Below are 24,074 nucleotides of genomic sequence, written 5' to 3'. Positions count from 1 at the left end.
AGCATCCCCACCCCGGGCAGCCCGCTCGGTCACGTGACGGCGGAGCGCGTCAGCCGCCGACGGGTCGACGTAGAGATCAAGAGACCTCCGTCCCCGCGCGCCGCCGAACCACGCCTGCGCCGCCAGGCGTCACCGAGCGCGGACCCCGTCTTCAAAGCGGTGCGGTCGCGCGCAGGCTGCTCCAGGCCTCGACCCCCCTCAACGGCGATGCCGAGAAATCTCTCTGCGCGCACCGAGCAGGGGGTGTCCTCCAGCTGCCGCGGCTTGGCACAGTGGCAGCGGAAGGAAGTGCAGGATGCACAGAAGACTCAGGCCACCGGTGGCCGTGCACCTCTACCAGGGACTGAGCTCATGATGCCCCACTCGGAGTCGGTGAAGCTCCCTCAGTCTCCGCTTCCACGTGAAATAAAAGCTATGCCAGGCCTGTCGAGCAGACATGGCAAAGGAACCCCTTTCAACCGAGCTGCAAGACGAAACACGTTAACTTTGAACTAGACCCGGCATGGCCACGGCATAGTCGGCCCGCGGACCATCACAGATGACCTCCAGCCTTAACAGTGCTAAGTGGCACCGGACTCCAGCCACTAAGAATGCAGCCCTTTCCAACAACAGCCCTCGAGCACCCCAACACACACTGCGGAAGAGACACGGAGAGGATTTATTGCACTGGGACTAAAAGAGGAGCCTGAAAGTGGCCGCTGGGGAAACGTAGACAAACTATTTTAAACTTGCCTAAACACAACATTTGTACGAAGTCCGAAGACAGTGGGCATGTATAATTAGGAGATGCACATGTTAGCTGTTGGCACCAGGCATCAAGCCAACACTCCCTGGCATCTATTTAACTTCCTAGCAATCCGTTCCAGCTATGCAGTGGTACAAGAAACCTAGTCACCTTGACTGTGTGCCAATATGGTTGCCCAGGAAATGAACATACAGCATCACTGGGGTCACCGTCTGGGGCAAACCCACCTAGGTGGACAGTGTGACATTAGTCGGACACTGAATTAAGGGACTTCGGCATTACAATATAAACCTTTGAGTCTGGTAGCCTTGGTCTTGCGCATAGCAAGATATTTGGACAGGCTATTACAGTCTGTACATTTTGCATCACCATGGCAAAGCAGACACAACCATTGCAATACTTTCTTCTCCCAACCTCCTGGGGACAGATAGCAAATATATTTTTTTTTGCTGCCAACACCTGTTCTACCGAGGCAAGGCTTCAAAACGTCACCATCACACATTATTTCTCCAGGAACAGGAGACTCCTCTTCTGTAACAGACTTCAATAGAACTAGTCTGATATTAACAAAATAGTTCCATTCACAGTCACCAAATCGACCATTCCTGGGTCGATCATCAAGCTCTCATAAGTGGCTTTTAACTTTCAGAAAATCTACCTTTTGCAGACACGGGATACCTTCTGCAATAAAGGAACAAATAAAAACGGTCATGCCGAACAAGGCGGAAGACAGCAGTTCATTTTTATAGAGCACCGAAGCATCTATCAATGAAGCAGGCACCCAACAAGAGTTGCTTGCAGGGGCACAGTGAAAAAAAACAAGGGGGCACCACAGCACAACAACCATCCAATTTTCAATCGCTGGAAACAGGACACCTCACTACCACCGATGCCTAACACGGAACAATCAGTAAACCATGTCAACGAATGGAATCAAAGGAGATCGCCCACCCATGACGTGCTGCTCATAGGGAAAGGATAGCAGGTAAGTGACATTTTATACTAATACATTTTCAGTATTAAGAACAAACCTAGAGATAGGTGGCGGAGGTTGCTGTTGCTTAACAGACACCTTACTAGCTGTGATCTTAGCCTAACACAGTTCTGGAAAAATCAGTTACAGTAAAAGTGGGAAAAAGAAGCAGTCTCATTCCTTCACTAAAATAAATAAAACACATTGATAAGGCGTTCCAAATATCCCCAGACAGGTTTGAAATAGGAAAATGCTCACACTAGATTTTACAGTTACAGCCAAAGTACGCTTCTACCACAAACCTTCATACTGCAAGTGGGTAAAATAAAATGTATATAGAAAACCGAGAATGCATGCTACACAGCTATGAAAGCCATAGGTGGTGGAGGGCAGATCAGTGACTTTATTAAACAAGCGATTTGATATTCATTGTGTTAATAAACTTTTTTCACAACAGCGCCATGAATCCCCCATGTATTATATGGTGGTGCGGATCGATTTGGACAGTCGCAGAAATTACACTTTCTGGGGAACTCGCAATATATGCAGCTATCATGCAATTCAGAGTTAATTTAGCAAAAATAAAATACTTGCCTCATATCCCAGACGAGCTGCTCTTTGGAGGAGCGTCTCCCCGGCGTTCTTATTGACAATGAGCCTGCGCGCTTCAGGTGGCATGGGGCGGCTCGGGGTCACCTCTGGAGGGCCATCCGCAATCTGAGGCTGTGGAGGCTGGGTGGCAGGTATGGACAAGAACATTGAGGAAGGTGTATGCGGCAGGCTGTCCTCTGGCTCACTCGCTTTGGCTGGGGAGGACTCCCTGTCTGAAGCAGTTCCTTGTTGCTTCTTGCACAGCCTGGTGATGGCACCCTGCAGGATAGAATTGTTAGTTAGAGCACAAAGGTCTCTGGAGAAAAAGACACTGAAGTTGCACTGCTGAGTAGGTCAGAAAAGAGTGAGGTATTTTCCATATCTGGTAAGTACTATGACCCAGGCCATTCTACGTCAGTTTCAGAAGGTTTTTCAAATGCGGACGCGTGGGACCACAGAACTGCAGTCAACCAGGCATGCTTTAACTGGGCTGGTCAAATGGAGTCCCACATCAATTTGTAACATACAGGTTTCTGGCAAATTATATATATATATATATATATATATATTCACTGAAAAAACCATAGGTTTCACACATGTTATAGTTAGCGGAAATTTTACTGATAAAAAAACCAATGAAATTCCCCCGTTATAGTTAGTGCAGGCAACTATAACTCACGCGACCGCAATCCTCTGCTGATGCTAATACTGTATTTAGACACTTATTTGCCCATGTCTTCTTCCATACATTTTTAGCTATACATATATTACAAATATTTTTTTTTCATAAAGACACATGTCATCAGCAGAAGATTGCGGTCGCGTGAGTTATAGTTGCCTGCACTAACTATAACGGGGGAATTTCATTGGTTTTTTATCAGTAAAATTTCCGCTAACTATAACATGTGTGAAACCTATGGTTTTTTCAGTGAATTTGCAAGGTTTTTTAAATGCTAATTCCTAACTATAACGTGTGTGAAACCTATGGTTTTTTCAGTGAATTTGTACGGTTTTTTTAAATGCTAAGTTACTTTACGCCATTCGTGGCGTGCGCGCCCACTTAACGCAGTTCGTTCCCTGCGCGCACAGTGAGCACGCGGTGCGCTTCGCACACCGCGCGCCCACTTTACGCAGTTAGTGCCGTGCACGCACGGTGGGCACGCGGTGCGCTACGCGCACCGACGTTACGCTAGATGGGCCTTGTACGCACGATGCGCTTCGCGCACCGTGCGCACATGGAGGACATATGATGCACTTCGTTTTGAAAGGTAATATTATAATTTTTCGTATATTTTATACGCCATGCACAAATGGTGCCCTTCGGGCACCATTTGCACACGGGGTGGAGAGAGTGTGGATAATTTTTTTTTTATTATTTTTTTTTTAAATATTTTAGTTTATCTCAGGTGTAAGAAGCCATTAACAATTGGTGCCCTTCGGGCACCAATTGCACACGGGGTGGAGAGAGTGTGGATAATTTTTTTAATTTTTTACCGTACGCGTACGGTAAGCGTAATCGGCGAAATTACCGAAAAAATAAAAATTCCGTTTTTGGCCTTGGGGGATCTTTGGGGACTCCCTCAACATGGCTATGTGTGTGGGAGCTGTCTAAACAGCCCCTTTACATGTTTTTGGGCTTTATATTTTAAAAATCACTCTCAGTGCGAGAGAGAAAATGGCGGCCGCCGCTTCCTGGTTTCGGCCGATTCGAATGTTTACTTAGATCTAAGAGCCAATCAGAATCGCGCTCGCGCACGCCACCGTACGCGTACGGTAAGCGTACGGTAAGCGCACCGTAAGCTGGCTCAGATATATATATTGATTTAAAGGCTATTTTCTCAGAATCTACTGAACAGATTTACACCAAACCTACAAAAGGCACTTCCTTGACCTGAGGACTACCTCTCTGCCAAATTTCTAGTAATTCTGTTCAGCCGTTCGGGCTGTAGCCCTGTCTAAAGGTCCTATGGAAAAATGCATGGGAAAAACGTGTTTTGGGACCCCCCTTTTATCTCAGCCCCCGCTTGACGAATCCCCCCGAGACTTTCAGGGTAGGAGCGGAGCGGAGCGCCCCACCTATTTTGAAAAATTCGCGAGGATTCGTCGACCGGCGCCAAAGTTATTCAAAATAGAATGTTGCGGATTTCCTATGGAAACGTGGTCCTAACTATAACTACCTACTGGCGACCGTCAGTAGGTTATATATATATATATATATATATATATATATATATATATATATATATATTTTTTTTTTTTACAGAGGTGCATTTCGGTTTCAAAATACATAAGCAGGACCTAGAAGTGCGTGTTTCAATTACCTTGTCTTCGTTGGTCTCTCCATCAGTGGTGTCCTCGGCCAGGGAGTCCCTTGTTTTGCTAGTCTCCAGCGCAGACAAGTGTTTTGTTTTGCACTGCCGCTTCCCGACTGGCTTGTCGCCCTCGCAAAGCTTCTGCAGCAATGAGGCAGTCTGGCAGCTCTCCTCGTCGTCTGTGCTCAGCACCTCGTCCGGGTGGCTTGCTTCAGTCCTCAGCTGCTTGGCTGGGAGCCTGGGAGTGGGGCTTGGGCTGGCAGGACGCTTGCAAGTTGGAGAGCCAGTGGAGAGGCTTTTCATCTGCAGGGAAACTGCATACACAGACAAACCTAAGTAGAGCAAAGGGTAGAGTATGCATTACAAAGTGAAGAGTGGGTTTAAGGTGCTCAACATTTGGGCGCACAATTTTTGCGAAGGCAACGCATACTTTATTTCCCACACACTTGAAAATATGTCCTACAAAAGCGTTATTAGCGTTTGTATAACACAGCTACCATCATTAAAGAAAGCATCCTAGAGCTTTCTGTTTCTGGGCGCCTTTTGTGTACATCTATGAAAGCCACCAATCAATAGTGTCTTGTTTGCTGGAGTTATGGTTGTGCATCATCAGCAGCGAGTTTGTTCAATGATTAGTTTAAGACTGGATTGTGTACATTACGATGAAAATCAGTTGCGTACGACTATGGGCTATCTTTCTAATGCCTTGTGTACGAGTGTACGCACCTAAATACTTTACTATTTTTTCTCTGGATTGTGTGTGCAGTTTCAATTGCTAGGCTGGGGCAAAGTGCTCTAGGCATTCCAATCATAGGAGGCAAACTTATGATGTGATGCGCGCATGGAAGCGTTGTTACATTAGGACAGAGGGTATCCCCTGGCACCCTTAGCATACCTTCATCCACTTCACTTCTCCTCAAGGACTCCTCCAGCCAGCTCCTAGTGCTTTGGACTTCTGGGGTGGTCCTGCTGAGCCTGTCCTCCTCCCAGTCTTTGACTATAGCCTCTTTCTCGCTGGCCTCTGGCCGCTCAGCCTCAGGGAGGTCCTGACTGCCCACATTGCCACAGGTGGCTTGTTCCGGTGTGGCCTGCTGCTCCCACAACTCCCTGAGATGCTGCAGGTGACGCTGCTTTTTGGGATGGAGCCCTGTTAATTCAATGCACACCTTCAGGTTGGTCACCTCATTACAATTGGGCTCTTCTAAGTGGTTAGAGGAACTGTTTGTCATTTCCCTCTCAGGCCAGTCATCTAAACGAAAGATAACTACAATTAATCATGATGCCCCCTTGGCTACGCACAAAGAATACCTACGCTGCACTGTTGTCTCAGCTACGCAAACGCACACCAGTTTCAAATAGCCCTCTGCACCAGCGCAGCACCCCTCTAAACCGCCCATTAGCAATCGCCCCATGTGTAAGCCATGGAAAAATAGATGCTAATGTACCAAAATGGCAACTAACTCCCTCTCTGAGTCAGTGTCACTGACATTGTACCTAGTGCCACTTTTCACCTCACCATGAGATTAATGCCTCTGCCGAGGTCTCAAATGAGCACGTACCCCACCATGACATGGAAATATAATTTAAAAACAAAAAATAAAATAGCAGCATTTATTGGATGGGCTTGTAATAACCAGAAACATGCCGTACAAAGTAGCTAAAGTTAAAGGGGATAGAGTCCTGTTAACTTCAATCCATGCCTCCATTTGCCCGGATAAAGCTCAGCTATAATGACACAAAGGACTGTGTTTATGCAGTGTGGCCAGCCTCAGAGAAAGAGAACACCAACTTCCTTTTACAAATATGCTGCGCTTATTTATGCAATATGCGTTTATATCATTGAAATAAACCCCCTTCTCAAGCCCAGGTTCCCCTAGTATTGTGCAGCGACTCCCGAAACAATTCAGCTAACTTGAATACACCTTTCAAAAACGCACAAAATGGCCGTCCCCAACACTGCTTTGCAGGATAGCCATTACAACAAGAATTCAGCCCTATAGGTACATCAAGCCCTGGAAGTGCCACGTGAAAGGAGCTTACCATTCTCAGTTCGCATCTTCTTTGCCTGCGACTCCTCGTCACCTTGGGAGGTCTCTCCACAACTCTCGCTGTGGTAGGCATCGCTTTCAGAAAGTTTACGCTTCCGGTGTAGTCCAGCCAATGGGCTGTCACTCAAGCTTTCTGCAAAAAGTTCCCTGGCTTTCTCCTTTGTGGCTTGATACAAGGTCATTCTTTCGAGGAGGGAGGTCTCCACTTCTCCTGCCTGGCGAAGAACCGCATGGCTGTTGAACGCAGTCTTAATTTCACCTGCACAGTAAAAAAAAAAAAAAAAATAGATCTATTCAGAATCAGAAACATATATTCGGCCGTAAAACAGCCGTAAAAGCATGCAGATATATACTAATAATGTGCAAAAAAAGCAGACACCATAAGACATGATCCAATAATAAATATTAAGAGAAAGCCCTGATAAAATGGTCAGTAGACCTAATCAAACTAAATCTGCATGCTACAATTAGAATGTAATTTAAAACATAGATAAAGAATTATCCGTAAAATCAATCCACTAATATGGTCCTCCTAGAGGATACTGCAGCTTGGATAAACATGGCTCCAAAACAGCATAATTCATCTGTCAAAGAGGATAAAAAAAAGATAAGCCTAAGTGCAGGATGGTATCCGAGTCTCATGAAAGGCACGAGATTTTTTTAGGCATATACACACATTATAACTGCAAGAAAGAGAAAGTGTATCATGGTTTGTTTAGACGGATTGTTACAGAGGCATATTCTCAAATGAAGCTTATGCTGATGCCCAAGAGGGAAGCATAGAGAATATTCTATTGCATCAGCCCTAAAGCTGAAAAATAAACAGTATAGATCTATTAATTCCAAAGAGAAAGCTTTGGTCTATAGATAACCAGCTTTATATAAATGTTCTGATGTCATAATTCGCTTTGAAGTAATTAGGTTTAAGGTATGTTAAACTTCATCCAGCAGTAAAAAGTGATACGGTATAGGGGTCAATGCTAGTTTTAAAAGTAGACAACTTCTGAGTATGTAAGGACCAAACATATGGGCTGTCAAAGAGCAGCCATTTATGGATTGCTTTGTATGGCTTCTCAAGCAAAGGTTTCCAAACGTGAAGGAAATGCACCATGTATGGCAAACTATATGTTACTGGGGCTCTCTGGCGGTTTTAAAACAAGCTACTTGGCAAGCACGTAGATGGCGTCCCTGAAAGCGGCACACTTAAGATTACAAAGACTCGTCATACCACAGTGACCCCCTACATGAGGGTACTATACTCAGAGGCTCTTGAGAAGGTGAGGGGTGAAGACATGGCCCTCCCCTTGAGGCATTCTGTTGCTTCAGCCCCTTGGCTGACATGCCAGCGCAGTGAAGGACTCAAGAGCACAACAATGTGGTCCGCCATTTGTGTAGAGCCTCCATTGATTAACTACAGACACCCACCTCTTCATGGAGGACGGTGAAGATGGCAGGCATTCACTTATTTTCAGGCAGGGCTGCGTCCTTACCGGTGGTTTCACATATGATGGTATGTAAAACCTAAATCATAAATGAACTTCACGCTGTGGAAGAGGCCTGAGCAAGCAGCCCAAATAGAACTTAGTTTAGAATCGCCGCATAGTCAAGAGATTGAAATATTTCCACTGAGAAACCAGAAATCTAATCCTGGCTTCACCACTTAACACCATTACATACAGGGCAAATCACTTTTACCGCGGTATGCTAAGGCCTAGCTAAGCTTTTTTTTTATTTTATTTTTTTTATCATAGATGTGCAGACTTTGTAAACTAAAAATATCTATCCAATGTTTTGGGCATTTTGTTTAATCTCCAATACTTCAGCAAAAAGCTCAAATTTCAAATTGCCATGTTATTGGCATTTGTGCATCATTTTCATGCGAGATGCCCTTGTGCACAGCCTTACATCAGATACCCAAACGTTTCGATCGTATGTCAGAGCTTGAAAACACCATATAGTGTTGTGTATACTGTGTTCTGGTCCATTCACTGGACTGTGTGAAGTGACTGGTCTTCCCAGGTAAAATGCCAAGCGCGACCATCGGAGAGCGCGCCCTTAGGACCCGGCTCCCCCCGCCCCTGTGACACACCCCCTTGGTAGCGCTAGCATGGTCGGCGACCTGATTGGTTGCCAGCCGGCGGTAGTCCTTCCGGGGCACCGCGTCATAGGCTCAACGCATACTTCCTGTTGGGATGAGTGGAGGTGGGGCTTAGGGGCTATTTAGGCCCGGATCTCACTTCCACTCATTCTCTTTCTTCCTGCCCGGACGACGGCTACTTTCTGATCTCCCACCCACCCGTCCCTTGAGTTTAGGGGTTAGGATGGTTAAGTTGGGGGAAGGGTTTTGCGGAATAGGGGTCACAGGGTTGTGATTTTTAAGACAACGGGAGGCCTGCTGGCATACTCCTGAGGCCAGCACTGAGGGGAGAGATGGTAAGCTCTCCGCAGGGAGAATGGGGACACCGGCTGCTGGGGAGGCAAAGGCGACAGGTCACACGAGCCTCCTTGGGCAGCCTGGCGGCGAGGGGTGGGCCCCCCGGAAATAGACTGATAAGGACCAAGGGCTGGGGGGCTCATCACTCAAGGACGCAGGTGGGTTGCGCCTTGCGTGGTTCTCAAGCGGCGGGGATGCGAGCCTGGAGGCCCCTTAGTGCTGGAGGGTATTAGGGACAAGAAAAGAAAATTAGGTTATGAAGTCTGAACACTAGGAAATTAAAAAGTGTTATGCAAGAATTTATAGCCTAGCAATTTATCAATGTTATTGATTGTCATGTTTGTGAATAACTTGTTTTGTATTAAACATGGCCTAATTTTCCCACACCTTGGAGTAAGGATTGGTTCGTGGGTACTCTTTGGGTGGAACGGGGGCGATTGGGGGGGGGGGGGGGGGGTGTCCAGGTTCTATGACAAGATTGCATCTCTTTTAGCGGTCCATGCAGCACGTACCGTTCAGGCACTGGCTGCTGTCCTGCTGCTCAGCCATGGCACTCTCCAGAATGACAGATGAGGGCTTGTCCTGGGTCCCTTTCTGGCTGTCCCAGCCGGCCTGCCCCAGGCGGGTCCCCTCGCAGTCCTTTGTGGCCGCGTGGCCCTCTCGCACCTTGGTCTCCAGTGCAGAGAAGCGCATCATGGCATGCTGGAAAGAGACAAGACACAGGTGACCCCAACAGCCAGGGAATCCATCCGCTTACTAACTACGCTGTGATGCAGCACTGGCCCAGCCCCTGTGTGCATGCGAAATGTGTACTGCCACCCCCAAATTACACAACGGTCTGTTCCAGTGATCAAATACACTTTCCACTATTTCAAAAAGCAATCCGAGATTCAGAAACAGAACCAGTGTTCGCATAGCTAGGCAACACAAAGGCAACCAGTGGTTATTCCATCAACGCACCTCAGCAGTAAACAAATGTCATCACACTGTGTGCCGCTAAATTAAATCTAAAAACACCCCTTAGTGTGTGCGATTTCATCACGGTTATGAAAGAAGTTACAGAGATGAGAGAAGTCATGCCCATGCTTTAAAACACAGAAAAGAAACACTGGGCTATACAACCAAGGCACATGGGGCAGGTATCAGGCTTACAGATGTAATCTTGGGGCCTGGCATCACATCAAAAGCAGCTTACATGCCATAGTACTGTGTAATGTGTCAAATACCCAGAATCCCTCGGACATGACCTTATAACACGGTTAACCATTATGTAACATGCAAGGACATGTTTCATCACAAACGGCAGTGCTTTCAATGGCATTCTGAGCAGGAATTGTAACCCTACAAATCCCCCGAGGTTAAATGGCTAAAGGGTAGAAAAACCTCAAGATGGCGTCAATGGGCAACAATACATGCCGCACATGACATATGGTTATATTTAATGTGAAGCTGTATGGCTTCTCCGTGGCTGGCTCATGTGAACACTAATTAACGCCCTACACAACTACTACAGGATGCTTCAATAGCCAATCAAAAACATATTTAAATCATATCCGGGAAAGTCAATGTGGCCCAATAATGTTATTTAAGCGAAGTGTCCCAAAAACTAATTCGCACACTGCTCCAGTGTAGAGGGCACCCTCCATACTAATACCACAGTACAGTGTATGTGACATGAAAAAACATTGCTTACGTGTCACAGAATGCCTGGTATCTTAGAACTGACAGCAAAATACCCCTCCAACAACCAGAAGGCCAATTCAGTGTGATGCTCTCTATATAGACCCATTTAAACCTTGTATCTTGGTATACCCCCTGTGTAATAACTTCCAGACACAGAAACCCAGCATGGCACATACTCAGATCAGCAGAGATTAATGCACGCACAACAGAGATATCAACTCCCACCTATTCTTTTAATACTATGCCCATAGAATGGTTAAGACAACAGATGTGGAGGATGCAACAATTCACAAGACTGTAAATAAGCAGCATGCTGGATGAAAATGCACCGTGCAGCGATCCAGACAGTCCCGTTTAGAAAATCAAGTCGCAAATTAAAAGAGGTGTTACCATAATCAAATAAAATAAGAACAAAAGGATAGGTAAAGAACAAAAGATGAAATGCCCGTGGCCCAGTACACACCCTTGGTTAATTTAGAAATAAAGCTGAACCCAAAAGGGTAGTAAATTTAAAGCACTGACCTCACAGTAAGCGGCAGGTGGGCATAAATTAGTGTCCTCTTGCAATCCTTCCATCTAAGTAATTAAAAGAGGCACTTAGTGGGTCATTTACGTAAATTACTAGCAGTATACATCAAAATTTCAAGTGCATCAAAGGAAGTCTTAACTGGGGCCACATTGTAGAGCACAATATTGGTGCACTGCAGCATTGCACAATTATTAGCACCGACTAACCAGTATAAATGGTCCAAAAACTATGTTACCACTAGTCCGACATAAGTTGTTCTTAAACCCGTTTTGCATCATGTAAGCTTGGCCCCTACTCTCTTGCTAGGGGAACTATTTTACAGAAGGTCCGCAGTACAGTAAAATATGATGCCTCGTGGTCCTAAACAGGCACATTCACACTTGGATTAGATTCATAAGTGGGGCTCCGAAATAGTTATAAGTCACAGAAGCTGGGCTTGCAAGGCTTGGCATGGATGAGCTGCCCATATTACTGTCCAAGGGTGTGAATGTGGCCCTGGACAGGGAAGCCATGAGCGTTATCACTGTTGCTTCAGCCTGCCCTTGGATCTAAGGCCTCCCTCAACTAGTTTGTCATAAGCAAAGCCTGGGTTTGGGGAACATGGGTAGAGCCAAGGCTTAGCCTGGTCAGCAGGGCATTACGATAGTTCAATAGAATGGAGCAGTCATGGATTTTGGAAAGAACGTGCCACCCTTACCAACAGAATCAGATTACCCTTCAGAGAGAAGACCATAATTTCATCAGGGCCATAAAGGGTTTAGGGTCTGGTCACACATCTCTGATTTTGTCGAGTCACTTTTGATGCATATTTGAGTTCTATGCAAAGCTCAATTTAGTCACTACCAAGGCTGCCTAGTGCAGAATTAACATCTACTGAAACATGAGTACAGGTTTATCTGCCCACCTCCACATGCTTTAGCAATGAAGAGAAGCTCACCTGCAGTGCGCGCTGCTCCCGGCTCAGCTGGCTTGAGTCTCCAAACAGCTCGGTGGTCATGCACTTCAGACGATCACCTACATAGCCAGCAGAATTTTCAATTCTTTTCGCCACCTTGGAGGAGCGATTCTTCAGATCCAAATTGTCCATTTCTTCTTTGGTGAGGGTTTCGTAAACGCTAGTGCCAGGATGAGAAGTTCCCATGCAGAACTGTGGGGTGTCCTGGGGCGTGGTCCCAAAAAACAGGGATGGGTTACAAGTGGCCTCGAAGAGTCCAGTGGGAGGCTGGGGGCAGGGACTCACTTGGTGGGGGCTCGTGGACATAGGGTCAGTCAAGCTCACTACTGGGCCATTCTGTGCAGGTTTAGCAAGGTCATGGAAATCATGCTTCTTTACAAAGTCCTCCCTCATGACAATGACTTCTCTGTGTGGCTCCACCTTGGGCTTGGGCGGGTCAGTGCTACGACCACTGCAGTCCGGTGCAAGGGGGCTTTTAGTGGTGCGCAGCTCACTTCTAGTGTCATGCAGGAGATCACTGCTGCCAGTTCTTTCCAGTTTCGCCAGGGGTTTACTGAGATTTGAAGAGCTCTGGAGTGCCGCCACATGCTTTTCTTTATGGGCATCGTAAGGTTTCGGGCTCGGCGCAGTGGTCTCATGGACTCTGTTTCGTGGAGCCGCATCTTCGTATCTCGGCCGTTCATGCGACCGTGATCGCCTCTCACATCGGTCATCCTTGTTGATTTCCAGAGAGGACGGTGGCAGCAGGATGGGATGCACCATGCCCAGAGCATCCTGGTATGTGACGTAATCCATGCGATTTGTTGGCAGACTGTAAGGAAGGCCAGGTTTAGGAGCCAGTGGTCCTGGGAAAATGCTGCCACTTGGCAGTAACACTGGGTGAGGGTACATGGGTGCTTTGCTGTGCAGAGATAAATGGCTCAGAGCAAGGCTTTCCGAAAGTGGGTAGGGGAGAAAGCTTCTGGGATAGTGGATAGGAGACCGATAAGGCTCGTTCTGAGCTAAAAACATGGAGTTCGATAAAAGGTCACTCTCATTTGGTTTAAAACTGGATTCTTGAGTCATTGCATCAAAACACTGCTCTTCATTGGCCACCTTGAAACTTGACTCTTGATTGGCTGCCTTGAAGCTCGACTCTTGGCATGTAGCTTTTAAACTAGATTCTTGATTAGCAGCTTTTTGATTTTTGTTAGACTTTGTGCATGTTGGGAGGGGTTGCCCTATTTGTTGTATGACCGATGTGGCACTTTCGGTTCTGTTGGTTTTGGGGCAATCTACGTTTGCATTGGGAGCTGGTGATGCAGAGGCTGGGCGACCAGTGCTTGGCACTGCCCCTGTATTGCTAGGCACAGTTCCATCAATGCTTCCAATTCGCGGGCACGAAGAGCTTCTGGGCTGTGGCATCACTCGCTCCAATGCTTTGTTTTTTAGCTGCATAATCTTGCCTCCATTTTCATCAGTAACACTGGAGTTGGGGACTACCCAGGACGATGGTGCTGTGCTGATGATTTCCGGTCTGTAGGTTGCACAGCCACTTCCTAAAGGAGAGAGACCGTCTTTCTGCACATCCCTCACAGATGAGAGCAGGCCACACCCGGGCTTGCTAGGGACTAGCACAGTTGGTGCGATTTTCTTTACGCTTTCCGACTTTGGTGTCTCAGCATCAACAATTTTCGATGACAAATCTAGGGGCTTGTCGCCTCCATCTTTGGTAGGTACTTGTTTCTCGAGTACAGGAGGGGACCTGCTGTCTTTCCTGTCCCGGGTCGGTTTCCTGGGGTGTCCTTGGGCTTGCAGAGCATGATCAGGGTTATCCTGGGCTTTGGCAAATGTTCCATTGGGCAGCCGTGAAGGTGAAAAGTCATTGTTCACATTCATGTATGGGTTAGGCAGAGGAACTGAAGGAGAGGTTGCCATCTGGGCGAGATGCTTTTGGAACTCTGCGTAGGTGTCCCCCATTGGCTGCGAAGACATGTGGTGTCTTTGAGAAGGCCTTGGTGAGTGGGGCAACAGGTGGGCAGGCTCTGCAGACATGCTAGTGGGAGTAGGCTTGGGGCACTGGACTCTGGGAGGTTTGGGCTGGAGATGCTGGTAGGCATGCGATTCAGCAGGACTCACGCCCATCTTCCAAGACAGGTTCTTATCCTGACAGTGCACGAGAGGTGGCATAGCTGGAGATGTAGAAGCAGTTGTAATCCGCATGGGTGAAGCTAAAGTGGATGGCATGTGGGGGGAAACGTAGTGATGGGGGAGGTACAAGAAACGCTCGCTGCTGGTGCATACAGGAGAGTACGCCAGATGTGGTAAGCTGTAGGTGGACTGCTGAGGTAATAACGCCTTGTACATGCTCAAAGAATACTTGTTAGGAGAGTCAATGAAGGGGTACATAGCAGCCGCTGTACTGTCCATGTAAGGGTGTACCCAGGGGAGTCGCAGGTAACTGGCACCATTGACAGTGAGTGGGCTCTGTTTGTCAGCCGCCATGCCATCCAATCCCAAAGTTTCACCTGGGGACACTGTTTTTTGTAATCCAGGAGGGGTTTTGTAGATCGCACTGAAGCCATTAGAACTGCTCACAGAGACAGGAGAACCATCCATGGGGTCGGCTGGGTTCCTTTCAGGGGTGTATCCAAGACTCGCCATGGCACTGGCAGCATCCCGGCTCTTATCCGCACTCATTCCACACAGGCTGGGGTAGACCATGCCCCCAGGCATTCGAAGGCCTTCCCTCATGAAGCCGCTTCGGTCCATGCCCAGTGCTGCGAGGCTGTCCATACGGTGGGCTGCCGCTGCGTCAACCTTAGGAAGAACAGAAGAAGCGGGTCAATCATGTGTCGATATTGGTCATCACTGAAACAAATCCAAACCTTTCTTGGACATTTTTTTTACTTGAATATGCCCCTCTGAGCTACACTTTGTGTGACCATCCCAAGGTATTCACATTAGCGTCACTTAAAAGCAGTCCAAAAACCAGCTCAATGTCCATCTGCACCACTGCTTTTCATCAGTATCAGATGTTTAAAAAATAAATGAGTATTGTGCCTTGCCAAGGAGTCAATTCTGTGACCATCACATTAAACATTTTATTCTCAGTTTAACCCCTAGGGATTGTGTTTTTGGACAAAATCGGTATAGGGTCAGTGGGGACAAAGTGTGCAAGCAATGATAACCTTAAGCCTTAAGGGTGGCCTAGACTCCCCATGTCTACAGAGGTAGCATGACCCCTTGCTGCAAATTTGGGAAACTTTGAACATGGCACACAGTGACTGAAGATCAAAGGGGCCTTACCAGACTGTGGGTAAGGAGACCGTCTTCCCTCAATTCCAAACGATTTTTCTGAGCTTCGCCATCATTTACAGGAATTTTTCTAATGATGTAATAAAAAAAAAACATTACTTTAAAATATACACTGAAAAAAACACTTCACTTTCAACTTCAGTATTTGGCTACAAAACAAAATACTCCACAACACTGCCCCGTTTTGTTCACATTCGTAACAAAGAATAACCATACACTTCATCAGGGAGAAGCAAAAGTATTTAACTTAAATGGGGCTATTGCAAAAGAGACGGGTGCTCAACAAATAGCAACGCACACATCTAACCCAAACATTGGAAGAGGAAAATATCCTTCAGTTACACAGGAGCAGGTTGCAACTAGCCAGCAGACCAGAGGAGGCCTTCTGGGTGATAAACAGTAATTATGAGGCCTTTACCTAATGTAGAGAGGGTTCCCGAGAGGAAAATATAAAAACTAAAAGAACATCTAATGGAGATTCTCCCGATTAATTCAGCAGCATACCGAAATAAACACATTGAAACTTTTCCTTTAAGAGGTCTACATCTCTTGGACGCCTTTGGTATATTCCGGCATCGGCAGCCCCACTTCATGGGATGAGTGTCAAGGGACCCCGAGATGAGCAGTCATAACTCAGTGCTGAAACCATGCTTTATTTTTCTAAAGTCCATTACTGTCACCATTGATCCACACGCTGGAGGACACCCCCAGAAGATGTAGGCTGGCACCCGACACGTTCACCGTGCCAGTGCCCAACCTGACGACCACTGTGCGCCACAGAATGCATCTCTGGTGGCAGCTGCAGACTCAGGTCAGTGTCAGGCCCCGCCACAGCCCCCCCCCCCTCCCTCCTTCCTCTAACACATAGGCGGCCACTTATACATGGAAGAGATCAATTTACCACAACCACTTCTGCAGACATTACACAAACCCATCGTGGGCGAGTTGCAGATTTCAGAAGGGTAGTGAAAATGAAGAATGCGGGGAGAGGGGGGTGTTGACCCATATCCTCTATTCCTCCCTAGGCTCAACAAATTCGGCATGGCTGCCAGCCTTCCCAAAGCTCCCTCATCTGCCTTCTCCGGCCTGCTAGGAATCCTACACGAAGCCTCCCCTCCCCTCCTAGGGAGGGTCCCTCTCTAATCCTTGCCCCTCCTATGTGCTCAGCGCCAGTTACCTGTCCTCGGGGAGGCCACACATGCGGACCCTCTCGGTGCTCATCCAGCTGTGAACGTTCCCATACAGGGGGGTGGCAGAAAGCATGGCGGCCTCTGGGGTCGGGCTGCCTTCGGCTCCTCGGGGTCAGGCTGTGGGGAGAAGGCAAGAAGGTGAGGAACGGTGCATTAAAAACAAACTAAAAAAACTGCAAGAGCGTGTCCTATGGATTGCGAGAAGCAGAGCTGCCACCGGGCGCAGGATCCTGGCCTTCAATGCCAAGGGAGAGGGGAGATCCAAGTATGGGGCAGCAGAGAGGGCAAACACTACCTGTATGCACTCAGAGATGGGCATAGACACTGCGGTAAACACGTGATAGCGCGCTCACGGGACGAGATCAGTGTTCCCCGTGCATAGTGGTCACATCGCAGGCGGCTGCTTGTGCAAGAGTTGAGGATGGGTGGATATTGTGCGTGGGAGTGGAATAAAAGTGCGCTGAGCCGGGATTAAACGTGGCCTGTATTCCAAGCGGGGAGGTTCTTTGTATTCAAGGGGGTGTTGTGTGTATATGTGTCAGTGTGATGGGGCGCCGTGTGCGCGCGCGGAGAGGACTGGTGGTGTGCGTGTTTGTGTACAGAGGCTCTGCGTGCGGGAGGGAGCGCTGCCTGTGCGTGCAGGAGGGGCCGATCAATCATTAGCCACGGCTGCGGGAGGCCCCCTCCCGGGAGTGTCAGAGTCCAGACACTGCCTCCCTCCCTCCCTCCTCCCTGTGCTCCCTCCCCTCCCCTCCACCTCCCTCTGGGGGAAGTGTCAGGACAGGCTGCCTTTTATTAACAGGATTACCGCCGCGCGTGATTTATTCCAGTGCAGCCTTTTAATTGCTCTGCGAGGGCGGAGCCGGCGGGCCCGGCCGCCATCCTGCTGCTAAACGCCGGGTTAATAAGCACTGGAGCCGCAGGACCCGCAGAGAGGGTCCGGGCCTAGCGCAGCGCCCTCGCTGGCACTGACTCAACCTCTCGGAACCTCCCAGCGCACATTTACCTCCGGCCCCACTGTAGTCTCCCGCCCTACTTCCCAGCCCCAAGGATGCGGGAGCTTCCGGCCCTAGCGCAGCCGCGGCCTAGCGGAGCCAAGAGCTGGCCCTGCTGCTCTGCTGGCCCGAGGAGCGCCCTATAACCTCTCGCAGATGCGCCCTAAAGGCGCGGCAGCCACTGGCCGTAGTACACCCCACTCCCAGTCCCGGGCGGCGCGCTGCTCCTCTGCGGCCACCCGGGGCGAGGATAAAACCCTGGCTGGACAAGCTAGACTATTCTAGAAAATTCAAACCGGTCTCTCATATGGTGGGTGTCCATCTATTCATTCCCAGGCCTGCGGCACCTGCCCCTGCCATCACGCGCCTCCTCAAAGGGGCCGATTTATATTTATGTAAAGAGCTACACACAGTAGAGCCCCTCCTTTCAGCTGCAGTCTCTTCGTGTGCGTTTTCAGGTTTAAAAATCCAAATGTGTGCAGTAACCAGAATGAAAATGTTTAAGCATTCAACAGTTGCTTAAACTTAGAATGGCACAATGCATTCCGTCCCCAGTGCATTTCGGTTCTCAAGGCCCTTATCAGTGGCGCTTTGGTACTGAAACTGGCAAAAGGAAAACCTCTATTGGACCTGCCACATGTTTACCCAGATCAAGGAATGGTACCCAGGAGGCACACATGATGGCCTTGAAGGAAATATCCCGAGGCAGTGATGGAGGAGGGGGGCTAACAAGGACTCTTGCTTCATTACAGGCCTGTCCGAAATTCACCAGGAACTTCAGTAATTAAAAAATGATGAATCGGGACTGGCCATCTTGGGCCTGAACATGCCTCGCGCTCCATACAGACCTGGTATGAATTTCTAAAAGAGGGGCTAACCACGGAGGTAGACCGGCGTGGTGACTGGTGAGAAGCAGAGGCACTTCACGCGTCTGTAAAGCGCGCATCACCCGGGGGTTTCTATGCGCTGTAATAAAAAGAGGAGGCTATAAAGAGGACACGGACAGCAGAGAGAGCCCGGAGGTGCAGAGATGCTTACACGTGATCACCTAGTTAACACTGGCCGGGCTGCGAATTAGATCTGCGGGTAGACAGATCTGGGCAGTTTCTCTTGTAAAGAAAGGTACATACATCTTCACGGAGCCGACTGGACTGAAGATTGCGCGATAGTCATAAGGGAGAGGTTACACGGGGGTGGAGACGCACACACCACACACGAGCTTTCACGCTAACGGTGTCTGTCAGTCACCAGCGCTATCGCGGTCTGGCGGGACACATTTAGACTCGACCCGGCTCACTAGCAGGACAAACAGGCAAACAGCGCCTACTCCGAGGCCAGAATACAAGCCAAACCCCGTCACCGCGGCGGTCTGGTCACCCCGGGCTGCGGGCAGCAACCCGCCCACATTCCGCACTAGAAAGAAGCTGCCAGCGCCCTCCAGCAGTCCCACTGCAACGGGCACCGGAGGGCCCATTAAACCAACCGCAGGTAAATGCGAGTGCCTAGAAACCGGGCATGAGACGCGAGGGCTCTCGGCTGATGAATACTGAGCCAAGTCCGCTACTGGACGTTGAATTGTTACACTAGGGAGGTGCGGATACCAGCGCTACACGGGGAGCCAATCCGTTTCCAGGTCAGGGCTCAAGGCCACAACTTCTCTGCGCTGTGTCGAGTTCCGTTTTCCTAACACGGGTCATTCCATCGCACTCCCCGGGCTGCTCGACGCCCCGGAAGACCTCCCAAGACATCCGTGCGTTAAAATGTCATTTCGAGTACCAGGAGCAACCCCCACCGTAACCGTGCTGCTGCTATTGGTCGAAGAGCCAGGTCTGCTGCCCATGTAAAGCGCTCTGGTACCTTCTGGCTGAGTTCGATAGATATATATATACACACACACAAAACAATATATAAAAGGTAACGTTAAAGTCGATATGTAAAAATAGAACACTAACTGCCCAGTTTATAAAACATCTAGCTAGACAGACGTTCGTTCTACTCGTGTCCTCAAACATCCAAAGAGTAAATAAGACGAAAAAAGGGAGCACAGTAGTAAAAAAAAAAAAAAAAAAAAACAAATACCAGCGTAATAGGCAAAATGATCAGGCCTACAAATGTATCACTTTCCATTATAAACAAATACATTTAAAAAAAAACAAAAACAAAAAGCACAGTTCCTGTGGTCCAGGAAGCGCGAAAAGGGCGGTGCGGAATGCATGACGGCCGTGTGACAGGCTCTCACGGGCAGTAACACACAGACGCGTCTGTTTGCCCCGTGTGCTCCGTGCCAGTCGCTGTGTGTGCTGATAACAGGCTGTGCGGGACCGGCCAGCCCCAGTAATCCGCCTGCGCCGCACGAGGCTAAACTGCACCCAGATTAGAAGGGCACGGCACGCCCTGGATCCACAGAGCCGTGCGAGCCTGGGCACGGCACCCCGCCGGCGCGATGCCCTAGTGCCCCCGACATCGGGGCGCTGCCAGCGCCGGCTGCAGGGAGACAGGGGCAATACCTGACAGGAATGCACCCAGGCCACAAGAGAAACTGCAAAATGGGGTTAATGTCACCGCGAACGCATGGATCTGCAAGATGGACTCGCAGGAGGGGCGCACTGCACCCCAGGACTGGGCCCAAGGCTCAGCAGAACCACAAAAGGGCTGCAACTGTACCCCGAACACGCAGTGAAACCAGAGGGGAGTACTACCACCACGAAACCACAAGGAGGGGCAATGCCACCTCCAATCGCTGGTCTCATCTGAACCGCGCGAGAGGTTCACATCCACTCCGAACCAGAGCGCGCCCTCCGCTCACCACCTGGGATAAGCAGACCCCACTGAACTCACTGCCGAACATAGCCTAAATGAATGAACCCAGAACTATCGGATCTGCACGTCACTGATCCATGTCTAACACTAGAGAGCACAGGCTCGCGGCGGGTGCACTCACGTATGTCCACGCAGGGCTGGGATGCGTTCCCCGGCTGCTCTCCTCCGCGTCCGCCTATAGACCTCCGGAGCTCCAGGGTCGGCCGCCCCTCGCTGCTCCTCGGCCCGAGGTGTCACCGTCAGCCGCTCCCGGCAGGCTCTGCAGCCGCGCGATACGCACGTGTAATTCGGGATAATTGGTGTCTCCGAGTTCCAGGGAGGGGCGGGCTCAGGGGATTTCAGGCGATTTACAATCTGCGGCGGCGCTCCAGGGAGAGCAGCCGGCTCAGCGCTCACGGGGGAAGGGTGGGGAAGGGGCGGGGGCCGCACTCAGACTGCATGCCAAGGAGCCCGGAGGCTGCACATCGCTGCTGCTGGAAGGATGGGCCGTCAGGAGCGCGCAGCTACAGACATACGGTGCGCAAACCCGAGTACTCTCAACAGCTAGGGAGCCCGGGGAATGGGACGGGAGCGCACATCTGTACCACCCGCCCGATTTCCCTTTGTCTATCTACCAGTGCACAGTGGGGTTATGCTGCTGTTAGGAAAAAGCACCAAAAGGGACCCTCCCCCTCTACCCCACAGCACCTGATAAAAGGACGGGCGGTCAGAAGTGCGCAAGACACAGCGGGGCAAATACCACTCCATCACGCAAGGGGGAGGGAGGCGGAGAGGTACGGTTCTGTAGGGACCTCGCACCTGAACACCCCCTAACAGCTCGGGAGCCCCAGTTAAAGGGACGGGACTTAGGTAGTTGTGCGCACCTTCTTAGTACTGTTCATTCGGTGCGTAAACCAGCACACCACTCCTACAGACCGCGAATAACACCCCGTCAGAAGCGTGCAGGAAAGCCATAAACACCATCACACTAGAGGCGCAGAGTTGAGGTACAAGGCTGCAAGGAGCTCGCAGCATATCACACGGTGGAAGCAACCCCTACTCCCTCGCTCCCCACCAAGCGTATGTTCAAGGGATAGCCCCCTCCACCCCCCAAAAGCGTGGCACCAGAGACGACATGGGGTGCCTAAGCCTCTACCGCCACTGGAATGCGCAGTGAAGGGATGGCACTGACAGGAGCTCGCTTGCAAGAGAATGGGCACATGGTGCGTCCCCGAGTACCCAAACCAGCACCCCTGGAGCTCACAATGCCACAAACATGGGTTAGTCAACATGTACGCCCGCAAGTACTCGGGATGCCCGCGGCCCCTGGCACAAGTGGGGTCCAGCAGTGTATATCCCATACCACCACGCCGAGATCTCAGCCCCGACACACGAGCAGAACAAAGAAGCGCGCGTCCCCGTGCTCTGCGCGTGCGATCGCGCCGCCCCAGTTTTGGTAGCAAAGCAGCGACGGAACTGACAGGCGCACCTCCTGCATCTGGATAAGAATTCCAACCGCGGCGTAGGTCGCACAAGTTGCACGCAAAATGCGCTCACAGTGCTGGGGGCTGTTTCACCATATTCCACCTAATCGGAGCACCGACTCTGGTCACTGTACATTGGCAACTGAGTTGTGCGAGTGTGGAGGTAGCGCGGGGATCTGTTAATAGTAAGAAACGCAGCTGGCCAGTCATCACACGTTTATGGAACATGCAACAACCGCATTACAAAGTCTGTAAATTATATAGCAAGTAAATTCAGCAAACTGAAAATTATGTTTTACTAACTCGTTTAAAATTTGAAGATGTTCCTATTTTGTGACGTAGGGTTTACTATCTTTAACAAAACCGCCTCGCGTCGCTTAATAAAATAAAACAAAGTCTCTCTATGTAGGTCTGTTTTGCATTGGGGCAATTATGTCATTTAAAGCATTCCCGAGAGGCTGCCAGAAAACTCCACAACTAGGAGGGCCCAAACCTTAACTGCAGCTTCATCTCAGAATTATGTAACCGGACCTTAAAAACCGCGACAACTTTCCCCGAAAGTACCCTATGCGGACCAACGCGGACTGAAAGATTGCACTGCGGTACCCGGTCAATGCAAATTGGGCACCGATCCTCTGGTTGTGGGGGGGGGGGGGGGGGGGCGCTGGATTCTCCCTGCCAGGCCCATGGCCAGCTGCGGAGGTGACCGGTTCGGGTAATGCAGGCACGAGTTGCCAGGAACCCGTCGCGGTGCGCAGCGGCGTCACTTAGCGGAACGGCGCTGACTTGGGGTTTCCAGTGGCCTGCTGGCCCCCCACAGCTGCTTACTAATGGTCCAACCCGGCTTGGAAAACATTACATATCAGCCCGGACACGGAGCCCCTGAAATGCTTTCTGGGCCTGGAACCCCGATACTGCTTGGCACACGCACCTGTGTTTTTTTCGGTCTGACACTGAACGGATCCCTCAACACAGTGTGTAAGGGGATGGATACACATAGTCTGAGGCCATCTGGGTCATGGTATTTCAAGGCAGACCGTGTCCACAATGGTTTAGGCCGCACGGACACCTTCCATAACAGTCACTTTCAGATCATATACATGGTTATCTCCGTCACTGGAAGTGACTGCACCCGGCTGGGATCTCGTGCATCCACTGCTTGCCCTCGTGTGTCCTTTCACGCGCCAGTTTCTGGAGCGGCCCGTGTGAGGTATACCGCTACCTATAATTTAGTAAATAATCAGCAGCGACAAGAACAGGCACATCTAAGCACTATAAAAAGATGTTATTAACAGCAGTTCCCGCACCAACCTGTCGGGCAGATACCCTGCAACTGGTCGCAGGGGAGCCGAGACTACCATATGATGCCAGGCTCTTCGCAGCGCTGTCCTCCACCCCTTGCATCCTCCATACCCGGGAGGGCCAAGTATGCCGTGCGTGACGGGAAAGCTGCAGCGAGTACCGGCCGGGACCTAAGGGGTTAAGCGTCTCTGCCGCTGGCTGCAATGAAATTAGGCCCGCCATGGCGCCGGTGTTTGCTCAACAGACCTCCAGCCTTTAACAGTTCACTAGAAGTTCACTCGGCTGAGATGCGGTGGGGGAGGTGCCCGTCACGCAGCACTCGAGGGAGGCGCTAGTCTGTGCGAGCCCCAGAAACCAAGTCGAGTTCAGCCTTTATCGCCCCATGGTGCAGGCACAAGCGGGTATTTGTCGAGAGGTGAATTCAGGCTGGATTGTGGGTAACGGAGTTCAGTGCGAGTCCCGCAGAAGCCCCACACTAAAGGGGCTGAAATGCGATCGTTGCGGATGTCCGGTACGTGCACACACAACCCCACCGTCAAAGCATCAACAAACAAGCTGCCCGAAATGTGGGCAATACAACTGCTAGAAATAAAAACAAGTTATTCACATAAAGCCGATATTACGCGCTTCAAACGTTTCTAGATCACTTCAATGGGTGTTCAAAATACACACAGTCACACACACAACCGCTGGACTATCTCCTTGTGTTAAAGATATAAAAGCAGCCTTTTACAGGC

General features: G+C 49.7%; 1 protein-coding gene across 10 annotated transcripts in view; it reads right to left on the bottom strand.

The window, feature by feature from the left end:
- BCOR (BCL6 corepressor) overlaps positions 1–24,074 on the bottom strand; it is a 58,359-nt gene that overhangs the window by 10,616 nt on the left and 23,669 nt on the right. For 2 of the 10 annotated variants that reach the window (XM_085622919.1, XM_085622920.1), the window contains exons 2-10: positions 16,745–16,874; positions 15,559–15,637; positions 12,253–15,069; positions 11,309–11,362; positions 9,616–9,805; positions 6,662–6,928; positions 5,517–5,870; positions 4,631–4,953; positions 2,309–2,588 (exon numbers count right to left, since the gene is read on the bottom strand). In XM_085622919.1, the coding sequence (XP_085479045.1) occupies positions 2,309–2,588; positions 4,631–4,953; positions 5,517–5,870; positions 6,662–6,928; positions 9,616–9,805; positions 11,309–11,362; positions 12,253–15,069; positions 15,559–15,637; positions 16,745–16,830 (4,450 nt within the window). In that variant the 5' untranslated portion in view covers positions 16,831–16,874. Of the gene's footprint in view, positions 1–2,308; positions 2,589–4,630; positions 4,954–5,516; positions 5,871–6,661; positions 6,929–9,615; positions 9,806–11,308; positions 11,363–12,252; positions 15,070–15,558; positions 15,638–16,744; positions 16,875–20,693; positions 20,817–24,074 lie in introns of those variants that run through there. The other 8 variants (XM_085622921.1, XM_085622922.1, XM_085622923.1 and 5 more) reach the window with 8 other exon arrangements.

The sequence above is a fragment of the Triturus cristatus genome, chromosome 8 (assembly GCF_964204655.1).
Source record: "Triturus cristatus chromosome 8, aTriCri1.1, whole genome shotgun sequence".
In the NCBI taxonomy this organism is placed as follows: domain Eukaryota; kingdom Metazoa; phylum Chordata; class Amphibia; order Caudata; family Salamandridae; genus Triturus; species Triturus cristatus.
The sequence above is the reverse complement of the archived record's forward strand: the minus strand, read 5'-3'. Positions and strand labels throughout refer to the sequence as shown.